The sequence below is a fragment of the Gorilla gorilla genome, chromosome 21 (assembly GCF_029281585.2).
Source record: "Gorilla gorilla gorilla isolate KB3781 chromosome 21, NHGRI_mGorGor1-v2.1_pri, whole genome shotgun sequence".
NCBI lineage: Eukaryota > Metazoa > Chordata > Mammalia > Primates > Hominidae > Gorilla > Gorilla gorilla.
This window is the reverse complement of record NC_073245.2, coordinates 63960995-63974661: the sequence shown is the minus strand read 5'-3', so window position 1 is coordinate 63974661 and position 13667 is coordinate 63960995. Positions and strand designations below refer to the sequence as shown.

The 13667-nt window shown below is 43.4% G+C and overlaps 1 protein-coding gene across 2 annotated transcripts in view; it reads left to right on the top strand.

Annotated features, from left to right (window-relative positions):
- The window catches only part of ATP9A (ATPase phospholipid transporting 9A (putative)), a 172302-nt gene that overhangs the window by 60866 nt on the left and 97769 nt on the right, over positions 1-13667 (top strand). For both annotated transcript variants that reach the window (XM_031004838.3, XM_031004837.3), the window contains 2 exons: positions 10830-10888; positions 12170-12221. In XM_031004838.3, the coding sequence (XP_030860698.1) occupies positions 10830-10888; positions 12170-12221 (111 nt within the window). The remainder of the gene's footprint in view (positions 1-10829; positions 10889-12169; positions 12222-13667) is intronic.

The following is a 13667-nucleotide window of genomic DNA, read 5'->3' as shown; positions in this document are numbered from 1 at the left end:
GCTTTGTTTTAGTTTTCAACATTTTAGATAATTTTATTTCAATCAAGGTGTATCGTTTTTTTTTTTTTTTAAATCATAGAGATGGGATTTCGCCATGTTGCCCAGGCTGGTTTCGAACTCCCGAGCTCAAGTGATGGCACCCGCCTCACCCTCCCAAAGTGCTGGGATTACAGGTGTGAGCCACTGTGCCCAGCCAAGGTGTATCTCGAACAACATCAATTGGATTAATTTTTGATACAACTGCCATGGCTTAATAAAATGTATTTGAAGTACTTTGATAATCAAATTAGCTATCTACATGGAAATGACCTTTTAGTCATTATTTTAGGAAATATTTGGTTGGGCACAGTGGCTCATGCCTGTAATGCCAGCACTTTGGGAGGCTGAGGTAGGATTGCTTGAGGCCAGGAGTTGAACACTGCAGTAAGCCATGATCACATCACCGTACTCTAGACTGGGGGACAGAGCCAGACTCCATCTCTAAAATACACGCTACACACACACACACACACAAACACAGTTGAGACTTCATCATGTACCAAGTCTATGCTAGGTTTCTGCATCACAGAGATGAACGTGAGAGCCTGGGGTCCCAGGAAGTTATAATCCAGTGAGGCGTTCAGGCCTGTAGACAGATACTTACAAAAAGTGGAATAAGTGTGGTGATCCTTATAAGGAATGTCCCTTTTCTGGCCACTGCATTCTCGGTTCTGAGCATCGTTCCCAGGAGTTGAAAGTAGTGGCTCCAAACTTGCTCTGCCAGGGTTCAGGAGTCCTGCTTCCACCTGGGTAGATCCTTTAAGTTCTCAGTAAATGAATCTACATCAGGGAAAATAATAGCACCTACCTTAGAGGGTTGCTGTAAGTGAAGCTCTTGCATGGGAAGAGCTCAGCACTGTGCCTTGGGACTTGGCATGGTGGAGAGAGGCCAGTGTGGATGGTATTGAAGCAGGCATTTCTTAAGTGTCAGTGGGTGGATTAATGGAGGTATGAGCCAGGGGTGATGGGAGTCCATCAGAGAGAATCCGGTGATGTCTTTCCAGAAGAGGTGACCTTCATCTTGAGTCTTAGAGGAGGGAAGAGAGCAGGACTGGCTACATGATTTGTGGGACCCAATGCAAATGAACATGTGGGACCCTTATTCAGAAATTATTAAGAATCTCAAGATGGCAACAGCAGGGCATTAAACCAAGTACGGGACCCACCTGAACATGGAACTCAGGCCAGGACCCAGATGGCATGCCCTGGTAAAGAGTTCTCCAAAAAGAGCATCAAGTCGAATGCAGAGCTGCAGCCTGTGACGGCTGGGGTGGCAGGCTACAGAACCCCAGGTTCCAACACCAGCTTGCTGTTCCCAATTAGGCGAAGTTTCCTGAGCCTCTCCAGAAAAGACCACACAGGCCAGTGAGAACCTGAGGCTATGGAAGGGTTGATTCTGTGTTTGAAGAATTCATATACAGTACAGGCATGCTATAGGAAAAAGGTGGCACTGAGCTGTTTGAAAAACTGCTGTTCAAATTAGGAAGCAGGAGAAAAAATGAAGAAAGGCTACCTGCCATCAGCTAGCCAGGTGCTAGATAAGGTTTAATCTGTAGTTTCTTTTCGTTCTTTATTTTTGAAATGGGATTTCACTCTGTCACCCAGGCTGGAGTACAGTGGCACAGTCACAGTTCACTGCAGTCTCTACCTCCCAGACTTAAGTGATTCTCCCACCTCAGCCTCCCAAGTAACTGGGACCATAGTTGCATGTCACTATACCTGGCTAACTTTTTAATTCTTTATAGAGATGAAGTTACCCAGGCCAGTCTCCAACTCCTGGGCTCAAGCGATCCTCCTGCCTTGGCTTCCCAAAGTGTTGGGATTACAGGCATAAGCCAACGTGCCCAGCCTAGTCTGTAGTCTTCTAGATAGCCCTGTGAAGGTAGCTTTTATGGGTGTGGATGTAGGGAAGGAAAACATTTCTTTCTCTCACTCATTGCTAGGTTCATGGCTGAGGCCCCTGTAACAAAATAGAGGAAAAGCATCCTGTCTTGGATGATGAGCTAGCAAAAGGCAGAGCTGGAATGTGAACCCAGGCTTGTTTGCATGTAAAACCTTAGCCTTTAAGTCAAGGTACCTACTATGTGCCAGGAGGTGAGCTCAGCACTTTTGCATATAATATCTCAACAACTGCTACAGCGTTGAGCCTTAATACATATGCTACAGGGGTGCTTTTAAGATTTGAGTCATTTTAAAACACATCTCTGAGTCCAAAGAAACCTATCAATCTAGCCTCCTCATTGTCAGATGGACAAACTGTTGAAAACCACATGGGGTAGTGCTTTTGGATAAACAAGCATCCCTTTCCTCCTACTTACAAATTCACATTTAAACATCAGAGACTTAAGAGCAGTTCTTAGACCTTTATGAGTTTTTATGGTTTTAATTATAGAGCTGTCTTCCTAAATTAATAGCATTCAGTGGCACTGGAAATAAAGCCAGAAAGGAGAAGATCTTGGAGATGTAGCAGAGCCAGCAAAACTTAGTTTTGTTACTCAAGAGAATTGGGTTGGATTGGAAAAGAATAATTAGTGAAGGAATTATTTCTCTTTATACTTGCCTTCCCCAAACCAAAAGTTTAATGGGGGTGGGGGGTTGCCTCGATTATCACAGGTGGTGAGGGAAATGGGATTTGCATTTTCACAAGATGAATTCCATGGGTGTTCATACCAGGAATGCTTTCCCAGACTAACTTCTGATCAAGGGCTAAATGAAGCAAGCGGACAATTAGCCTTGAAAGAAGTGCAAACAGAGGCATAATTAACACAATTGCTGATGCTTCTTTCCTGCTGGGGACATCTGGGCAGGCTGACCATAAGTCATAAGCCAAAGATCTGTGCTCTTTTGCGTATCTTCAGCTTTCTCCTACATATGTGGTATAAAAAATCGACCTGATATCTTTCCTTTTCCACTTCTTTCTAGATAGTTGAGCGATGCTCTCTGCTTACTCTTTCTCATTTACAGAATCACCTGTAACCTCAAGGATCTCTTGAGTAACAAGAGACAACAAATTTTTCAGTGTAGCACAAAACCCATGTTGTACCATTATCTAGGATTGCAATTAATGTGACTTAAATTTCAAGACCTAAGAATGCACCTTTTTCTTTTTTGGAGTTGTATGTCATTGTGGTTAATCAGAAGGTATACTAATGTAGGGAAGCTGCATTCATTAATGGGGAATTGTTTAGCTAATAATTAAATTGAAACTTTATATTCCTAAACCCAAGTACTACTTATGTTTCAAAGTATAAACTCTGTCCAGACATGGAGAACACTAAGATATGCATTATGATTTTTTTTTAAAGAAGAGAATGGTATTGATAGACTTTTCAATGTTACTGCAGCAAAACTGCTGCAAAGATCCTTCACTAAGGACCTCAAAGACAATTCAGTGAGCAAAGAATTCCCTTCCCAAATTTCCCTTGTCTGAGATTCAGAGCATCAGCAGGTACAAGTGAGTCTTATTTATAACAGATTTTGCTGAATACTTTTTCATACTGCCTGGTACAGATATAAAGTTGTTGTTTTTTTGTTTTTTGTTTTTTGTTTTGAGATGGAGTTTCACTCTTGTTGCCCAGGCTAGAGTGCGATGGCGCGATCTCGGCTCACCACAACCTCTGCCTTCCGGGTTCAAGCGATTCTCCTGCCTCAGCCTCACGAGTAGCTGGGATTACAGGCATGTGCCACCATGCCCAGCTAATTTTGAATTTTTAGTAGAGACGGTGTTTCTCCATGTCAGTCAGGCTGGTCTTGAACTCCTTACCACAGGTGATCTGCCTGCCTCAGCCTCCCAAAGTGCTGGGATTACAGGCCTGAGCCACTGTGCCCGGCCCAGATATAAAGTTATTTAAGATCCACAAAGTTCAGATTTTCCTTTCAAAGTACTAAATTTCATTTTAGTACAAGTCATTGGTGAACTGATGTATTGTTTAATTAAAACAACAACAACAAAACACCAAAAACTCAAACTTGCAAATTGCACTGTTATTCCCAAAAGGTATTTATTTCCCACCTGTAAGGGTGTTCGTCTACTTCATCATTTCTGGGCACCATAAACTGGCAAGACCATTTATATATTTATTTTAAAAGCCACTGTTGGGTATAAACTTGTTACATTTAAACTGCAGCCTTTTTTTTTTTTTTTTAAGTTCCCACTATTTAAACAAAAGCCCCAGGAAGTGGTAGTGATTATTTATAATAATCCTTTCAACTCTTTGCCTGTTTTCAAATAACAGTCTTTTCTTTGGCTTTGGGGAATGCAGACAACTCTATTTGAATATGAAAATTTCAACTTTAAACCTCTGAACTCTGCTGGGTCTGCAGAGGCGTTTTAATGTCAACCCCAGGAAATGTACACATGAAGCAGAATTTACAACTCATCACTGTCACAGTTAGATTAGAGTGTGAGTTAAAGAGTAATACATTAACCAGGGTTAGTGCATGGAGATTGTTGTTAGAGATCTACAAAAGCAATCAGTGTCCTGCATGAACAATGAAAAATACAAGTATACATGGAGGTGTTCAGGGTCAAAAAATAGGCCCACACATATTACTGCCCTGGAATTTATTAAAAAAATTTTTTTTGGTAGGCTATTCTGCACTTTGACTGAATTGTCATTTGCTTGTTTCGACTCAAGGGAAACATCTGGTTTCTCCCTGCAATGTAGACAAACTGCTCTTATTCTGAAGCTGTCATCCATGAAAGGCATGGTTTGGGCTCAATAGGTTTGCTTATGAAAGGCTTGGGGGTCCATCGCTACAGAAATAAACAGCTCTAATAATTGGAAGTTTGTTCCCCGTTACAAACTCTGATTGAGAGACGACTTGGGTGAAGTGGCGAAAGCTGAAAGGGATAGATTTATTAGAAGACTTTTAATGATTTAGGATGTGGCAGGCAGAGAATTTTCCGCTTAACTTTTGCAAAAATCTCTTACCTTTGTAGAATTTCTGCAAATGCGTTTAAAAATCTTGGAGCCTCGATATTGGAGATGGGGTGTTACATGAAAAGTTCAGAGTTCTGTGGCCTCGGTTCTTAGGACAGGGCCAGGTTTTCCTGTGCACTTTATAAGAAGATATTATTGGGTGTTTTTACTTCCCTTCTGGGCCAGCTACATAATTTGTGGGACCCAGTGAAAAATGAAAATTGAGGTGGGAGGTGGGGTTGTTCAAAAAGTATTAAGATCAGGTGTTTAGATCTTGAGTTTAAAAAAACACAAAACTGACCAAGAATTTTAAGACATTAACAGTGAAGCATCGCCCAAGCTGGGAGCTTTTTTATTGGTCCTTTTTCCATCTTAGGAGTCTCTGGGGAAGATGAGACCAAAACAAAACAACAACAACAAAAAAACCAAGGAGCGCTTGGGAAGTGTGCCTGCTGGAGGCCTGTTAGGAGGGCATTTTCTTTCCTGTCAGATCAATTGTAGGGAGAGTTCCTGCCCTTTTTTGGGATTGGTAATAATTGCTATCAATGTGCTATTTTTTCTTTCTGCTGTTACTTTCTTGGGAAGACAAGAACCCTTCTGTTAGGTTACTTCTCCGTATCTTGTTCTTCCCCTTTTTTGCAACAATGTTCGTAGAAGACTCAGAATAGTGGTTGCTGTGAAGTTAGAAATCATGTGTTTTGAGCCCTTTCCACACCCTTACCAATTTTTTCATTCTGGGAGTCATTTCTGACCACTGAATGCCCAGTGATTCCTCACTTCTAACTTTGGTCTCTCTTTTCTCTCCCTCTTTCTCCCTACCAACTTGAGAGCTCCTTGGAGAGGGACATTTTAGTCAAATACAGCCAAGCCTAGGGCCTGGCTGGTGGAAAACTCCCAGTAAATATGGGAATGTAAATAACAGTATCTGCTTTTTTATCTCTTTTCTTCTTGCTGCTTTTTCTCCTTTTCATTCTGGTTTTATTTGTATTTTCTCTCATTACATGCACACACGCGCACACACACACACACACACACACACACACACACACACTCACACACCATGAAGCATGAAGGCCCAAACTATGTATCTATAGATATTTAATTTTTTTTTTTTTTTTTTTTTTTTGAGACGGAGTCTCGCACTGTTGCCCGGGCTGTGGCACGGTCTTGGCTCACTGCAACCTCCGCCTTTGCAGGTTCAAGCGATTCTCCTGCCTCAGCCTCCTAAGTAGCTGGGATTACAGGCGCCTGCCACCACGCCCGGCTAATTTTGTATATTTTTAGTGGAGACAGGGTTTCACTATGTTGGCCAGGCTGATATCGAACGCCTGACCTCATGATCCACCCGCCTCGGCCTCCCAAAGTGCTGGGATTACAGGCGTGAGCCACCAAGCCTGGCCTAATTTAATTTTTTTAAAAATAGAGACAGGGTTTTGCCATGCTGCCCAGGCTGGTCTCAAACTCCTGGGCTCAAGCAATCCACCCACCTCGGCCTCCCAAAGTGCTAGGATTGGGAGCCACTGTGCCCAGCCAAACTACATGTTTTTGATCACCAAAAGAAAAGACAACATGGGGCAAAAAGTCCAAATTGACAGCACTCTGCAGTAGCTCAACAGAAGGGGAGAGTCTGGGAATCTGTGTTTGTTCAAGATGCAGATCCAAGGCTCATCCCCCGAAAACACTGCAGTGCTAATGAATGACCGTGGCTAAAAATCCCAAGTGACCTCATGATGGTGTGGCTCCTTGCTTCCTCCCTTAGAGGTGGAGCAAGAGCACTGTTGGCTGATGGACAGTTGGGTACAGTAGGTGTGTTTGCATGAAGGATTGGCCTGCTGGGGTTACTCAGAAACTGCTCTGCAAACACAGAGGATTAAAGGGGTTTTTGTTGAGGCAGAACAGATGGACAGAGAGAGGCAGAGTTCAAATGAATGGATCATAAATCAGGACTCACTTGCAGAAGGGAAAAATCTGGGTCTGGTCACTTAAAAATTTGAGCTAATTTTAATTATTATTTTTTTCTTCTTAGGAAAGCAACCTTATGCTTAATGGAAAAACAATTCATGTGAAAAATTTGGAAAATATATGTGCCAGAGAAAGCCCTGCCGATCCTTTTAGTGAAATCTCCCTGATTTTGTCCTCTGTCCTGCTAACGTACACACATATACATAGGCAATTATTATTTAATAAGAATGAAAACACATGCTCTTCTATGAGTTAGATTTTAAGAGGGAACCTGTAACTAGAGCTTGAAGATCTGAACCCAGGTGTGATCATTTGGGCCAGGTCAGCAGCATAAATTTTAGTAATAAAACCAAAGACAATGTGTAAATTTATGTTTGGGAAAGTTGGGGCAAGCTCAGGTGAAGGAAAAGTTCATGGGCGCTGAGGGCCACGTTGAATTTACGGTCTTCCTTCAAGTAATACCTTCCTGAGCTCCCAGAAAAACGACACGTCTGTGTTTATTTTTCCTTTTGCCCCCTAGTGGAGCAAGAAGAGTGGTTCAGGCCATGAAATCGTTCTGCCAATTAGACCCTCTCTTTACCCATTTCTGTCTTTCTTTCGCTCCCTCTCTGTTTTCTATTTTTTGAGACGGAGCTTCGCTCTTGTTGCCCAGGTAGGAGTGCAGGGGTGCGAACTGGGCTCACTGCAACCTCCACCTCCCGGGTTCAAGCGATTCTCCTGCTTCAGCCTCCCGAGTAGCTGGGATTACAGGCGTGCGCCACCACATCTGGCTAATTTTGTATTTTTAGTAGAGATGGAGTTTCTCCATGTTGGTCAGGCTGGTCTCAAACTCCTGACTTCAGGTGATCCGCCCGCCTTGGCCTCCCAAAGTGTTGGGATTGCAGGTGTGAGCCACCATGCCCGGCGCTCTCTCTTTCTCTGTCTCTCTTTTTTGAGGCAGGGTCTTGTTCTTTTGCCCAGGCTGCCGTGCAGTGGCACAATCTCAGCTCACAGCAGCCTTGGTCGCCTGGGCTCAAGCATTCCTCCCACCTCAGTCTCCGGAGTAGCTGGGACTATAGGTGCACATCACCACACCTGGCTGATTTTTTGTGTTTGTTGTAGAGACAGGGTCTTGCTATGTTGCCTAGGCTGGTCTTGAACTAATAGGCTCAAGTGATCCACCTGTCTCAGCCTCCCAAAGTGCTGAGATTACAGGTTTGGGTCACTGCGTCCGGCCTCTTTACCCATTTCTAATAATCTAATTGGATGTTCTCCAGTCTCTCTGTAAGTGTATTGACCAAAGCCCAAGACGTAATGAAAGGAGGCCAGTGGATCTCTCTCTAGCAGGCCAGGGCTCTGGTCACTGAATTGAGTTTAGCATCACATTTTATGAAAATGAGGTGCCATTAGATGCTAGATGCTCACTTAGTAGGGTGAAATACTCACACTAGGAGAGTCCAGAAGTCTTACCAGCAATCGAGGGTTAGTTCAGCTCGCCATTGTTAGTTGAGTGCTTTCTAGAAGTCAGTAGTGTTGGCCGGGCGCAGTGGCTCATGCCTGTAATCCCAGCACTTTGGGAGGCCGAGGCGGGTGGATCACGAGGTCAGGAGTTCGAGAAAAGCCTGGCCAATATGGTGAAACCCCGTCTCTACTAAAACTACAAAAATTAGCCAGTCTTGGTGGTGGGCTCCTGTAGTCCCAGCTACTCGGGAGGCTGAGGCAGAAGAATCGCTTGAATCCAGGAGGTGGAGGTTGCAGTGAGCCGAGATCATGCCACTGTACTCCAGCCTGGGTGACAGAGCGAGACTCTGTCTAAAAAAGAAAAAAAAAGAAGTCAGAAGTCAGTAGTGTTTATATCAGACCTTTTGATGCCAGTTCTACTTATTGTTTAATGACAAGATTTAACGACATACAAAAATTAGTTAAAAACAAATCTTATGGAACCGATTAAAGAGAGTTGTTTCAATAGGAAAACGTTGGAATGCTCTGAAAAATCTCAATGGTAGTGAAATACTTAAAAAATAAATGATATTAAATTATGTTAAAATGTAAAATATGTGAGACACTAAAAGTCTAGAGTTGTGCACTTATATTATTTCGTGTCTTTAAGTCTTTAAGTTCTTTTTTTTTTTTTTTTTTTTTTGAGATGGAGTTTTGCTTGTGTCGCCCAGGCTGGAGTGCAAGGGTGAGATCTTGGCTCACTGCAACCTCCACCTCCCGGGTTCAAGCGATTCTCCTGCCTCAGTAGCTGAGATTACACGTGCCTGCCACTATGCCTGGCTAATTTTTGTATTTTTAGTAGAGACAGGATTTCACCATGTTGGCCAGGCTGGTCTTGAACTCCTGACCTCAGGTGATCTACCTGCCTCGGCCTCCCAAAGTACTGGGATTACAGACGTGAGCCACCGTGGTGCCCAGCCTATAATTACTTTTTCTCTCTCTCTTAGCTGAACATTTGTAAGTTACATGGGCTTGTTACAAGATAGCAGCATCATAAAGATTTTGTGGTGTTGCTCCCGTATGTGAATTTCACCTATCACCAGAATAAATTCTCTCTTCCTCTCTGGGCTCCCTCATAGGGTGTGGGGCCACCTGGCCCCAACTGGCCCCTTCCACTTTCATCTCTTGCTGTTCCCTGCTTTCCTGATGCTTTACGTCTTGCTGAAGGAGTTGTAGCCTTTGGCCGTGTGTGCATGCTGTTAGCTATTCACCTGTCCCACTCTCTCACATCTCAGGGTGCCTTTCGTCTGTTACGGGTAAACACAGTGTCCTTCGTCTGTCTAATTCTGGCCTCAACTCTCCCACAGAGTTTGTTGACAGCCACCCCTCTGATTCTCCAACCCCTTTCATCCATTATTTGTTTATTGCCTCCTCCCCTCCACTGGAATTGAGTTTCACGTATCCCAGCCCTTAGAACGCCTGGCATACAGCAGGCGCTCAGTAAATGCTGTCTGGCTGTTGAGACAGGGTCTCACTGTTGCCCAGGCCGGAGTGACATGATCACGGCTCACTGCAGCCTCTATCTCCTGGGCACAAGCGATCCTCCCACACCTCAGCCTCTCGAATAGCCGGGACTATAGGCATGTGCCACCACACCCAGCTAATTTTTATGTTTTTGGTAGAGGCAGGGTTTTGACATGTGGCCAGGCTGGTTTGGAACTCCTGGGCTCAAGCCATCTGCCTGCTTCGGCCTTCCAAAGTCCTGGGACTGCAGATGTGAGCCACTGTGCCTGGCCCAGTCATGTTTTTTGGGTTGAATGGAACTCACTGCTTTTATTCTGTACTGTGGAGTCAGATGCAGGTGTGAATCCCAGCACTGGCCTGTTCTAACTCTGAGACTTTGGGGGAAGGTGGGACATCCAGAGTCTCCTTTCCTCGTCTGAAAGCTGGAGATGGAACTACCTTCTTCTGAGGGCTATTGTGAAGATTGAATGAAACCATCAAAATCTGTACAGTGCTGAGCACAGAATTAGCATTTAATGTTAGCTTTTACTGTTTATCTAAACATCCAGCAAAAATTATATAGTCTGATCATAATCCTATAAATCAAAGCATGTAGTAATTATAAATTAAAAAGTAAATCAGTCATTTGGAATTAGTTAGCTTCTTTCTTTTTGGTGGTGTTGAAAATTAAGACTTTTTTCCCCCCACTACTTTCCATCTAAGTCACTCTGAAGGCAAATAAATGATCTTTCATGAAGGGCTCAAGTTATTCCAGTGCCCTGTGAAGTGGGCATTTATTTCTGCAATGGCCTCTGCAGCGGTTGAGCCCTTTCCTGGAGAGGCAGGCAGTAATGGTGCTGGAGTCCCTGGTAGCCGTGTGTGGGAGCATGTACTTCTGGGTGTATTTTGTGTTTGCAGGCTGGGCACTCTGTAAAGACATGTTGAATTGAAATGGTGATGTATCTTGAACCTGTTGCTTTGCAGGCACAGTGAAGGTGAAGAGTTCTAACATCCAAGTTGGAGACCTCATCATTGTTGAAAAGGTGAGCAGAATCTGGAAGCTTGTGTGTGGATACCAGTTCATGGGTCCTAATGTGTCATTTGTGCATCTGGTAGACGAAGTGAACGTTGAATTTTGGGATTCTATCCAAAAACTTTGCCTGGGGAGAAAAATCTCTTTCCTGTGAGACAGACAGACAGACAGACACACACACAGACACACACAAATATTTTTTCAAGGTTTATATGTGTTGGTTAGCCAGAAATCCTGCTTACAGACACAAGTACAAGTTTTGATTTCCTGTTCGATGTGCTTATTATTTTGGGATAAAAAATATCATAAAGTTTTTCCTAGAAGTCTGCTTACTACATAGACACTTAAAATATTTATCTAATTTACCCTTTGAGCCATTTTAGCTTGCATTTCCTGACCTAACCATTGTGCTTGTCTATTATTTTATGGGGAGCAGGGGTTAAGTGTAACCTGAGAACAGTAAAAGGACCAAAAATACATTTTAAAAAATAGCCGTGTCAGTATGTTTGTTACTTTAGCAAACACTCATGTCTTTTTCTAGTGTGTATATTTGGAAGGTATTGGATTTTGGGGGGTGGCTCTGGAGAGGCTTGGAATAATATTTGATTAGAAAAGGGTTGTGTCTTAACTTGTTTCTGTAGAAATTGAGCTATGCTCTTTCAAAAGGATTAAATCCAAGAACTCAAAGCTGCTTTAAGGTAAAGTGAAACTCTTTTGGGTGGCAGCTCAGAAGAACCACACAACCCCCCTCTATGTTATCACATACTTTTCTGTTCATAATTAAATGGGGGCTACTGGCTCCCCGCACCCCCCCAGTTTTTTTGAGAATGGCTTTTGTTGCTTCTTACTACTTTCCTTCCTTATTAAAATCCACTAAAAGCCAAACATCAAGCTGGGAAGTTGGTAGAAGCAGAAAGTGAGAGCGGAGGGTCTGTCTTGAGTCTCAGCAGACAGCCTGGAAGAGAGCCAGCTGGGGAGGCAGGCTTTTGGGATTTTGGGAGGTAATGGTTGGATGTGCCAGAAAACTAGAAGCTCTCTTTCCAAGATAAGATTTTGATAGGGGATTAGTAAAGTAGCAGCAGTGTGCAAGATTTTTCAGATTCAAAACAAAATAAATCCCCAAATCTGTCTTTGACAAAGGCGGAAACGTAAAAGAGGCTGTGAGTTTCAGTCCCTCCCGCCCACCGCCCCAACCCACCAAGGGGTTGGGGGTGAGGGCGGAAACCCCCCTCCCCGCCGCCCAGCACACGGTCATTCATTCACAGTAACAGTCTTTCTTTTCATAACACAGAACCAGCGGGTCCCTGCCGACATGATCTTCCTGAGGACATCAGAAAAAAACGGTAAACATCTGAGATCAATTTGGAAAATAACCATTAACCTTTCAGTGGTAATTTGGCAAAATAATCATTTGAAAATGTCACAAAGTAGATTATCATTTTGGAGCCATGGAGGCAAATCAAAAGCATCTTTTTAAATAGACCGTTCTTTTTAAACAGTGTTGTTGGTGTCTTAAAAGTCAATAGATTGTGATCATTAAAAAATACAGTTTGTGGAACACCGGCTGACTCACAGCTGGTAAAGTCACGCATACAGTGGCCTTGGATTTCCTCTCCCGGCTGTGTTAAGCTCAACCTCAGGAGTTGGGACGAGGAAGTGTCTCTACCATGTAGAAGTAAACAGAAATCCTCTCTCTTTTAAGCTGATACCAGCAGATGTGTCATGATGGGGGCAGTACAGAAACTGGGGAGAGGTGGGCGTCTTTTCTGCCCTTTGTTCATGAGTCGGGGGACCTTGCCCATAGCACCTATTGATTTATTTATTGTAGCCTGAGTTTGTGGGGTGGGAATCTCTGAAGTCTCCTACAAGGCCCTTAACTCCTTGCAGTTGTTCCCTAGGGTGGCAGCTGTCATTGCCTGCCCACCCTATCAGTCTACTAAAATTGCCTTAGTTTTTTTTTTCCTTGAGACCGGGTCTTGCTCTGTCACCCAGGCTGGAGTATAGTGGTACGATCTCAGCTTACCTCAACCTCTGCCTCCTGGGTTCAAGCCATTCTTCTGCCTCAGCCTCCCGTGCACCACCATGCCCGGCTAATTTTTGTATTTTTAGTAGAGACGGGGTTTCACCGTGTTGGCCAGGCTGGTCTCGAACTCCTGACCTCAAGTGATCCATTGGCCTCCCAAAATGCTGGAATTACAGGTGTGAGCCACCACGCCTGGCCAAAATGGCCTTAGTTTTAATTTTTGTTATTTAAGCTGTTCTGAGGAAATAAGGCTGTTTTTCCCTTATCTGGCATGATCGGAGGTTTTTGAATACATGAAAAATTTACATTCGTATTCCTTTGAGGATGCTGCAACGTATTTCATTATGAATAGAATTAAAGTACAAGTAAAATTTTATACTAATATGTAATCAGGACAGGAGGTAAAAGGCACTAGATTAAAACAGCCTTTGAAAAACTGCAGCTTTGTCTTTAAATTCGTTCTTGTGTCCTATTTAGTGAAAACAGAGCATTATGGAGTAGGGCCCCTGACATGCTCTTTTTTTCTTGAAAAAACAAACAAACAAACAAACCAAAATTATGAGTGTTCTAAATTAATAGTTCTCAAAGACTGAACTGCAGTGGCAGTGAATGGGGTATGTTCTGTATCTGATGGAGCATACAGCTGACTACTTGCACGGATCTGTATGTCAGACTGAAAGATACACCTCTGAAATGTGCCAGCCCATAATGACCTAGTGCTTGCCTGGATCGATCAGTCCTGTTCTGAACTCTGTGCACGAATCAG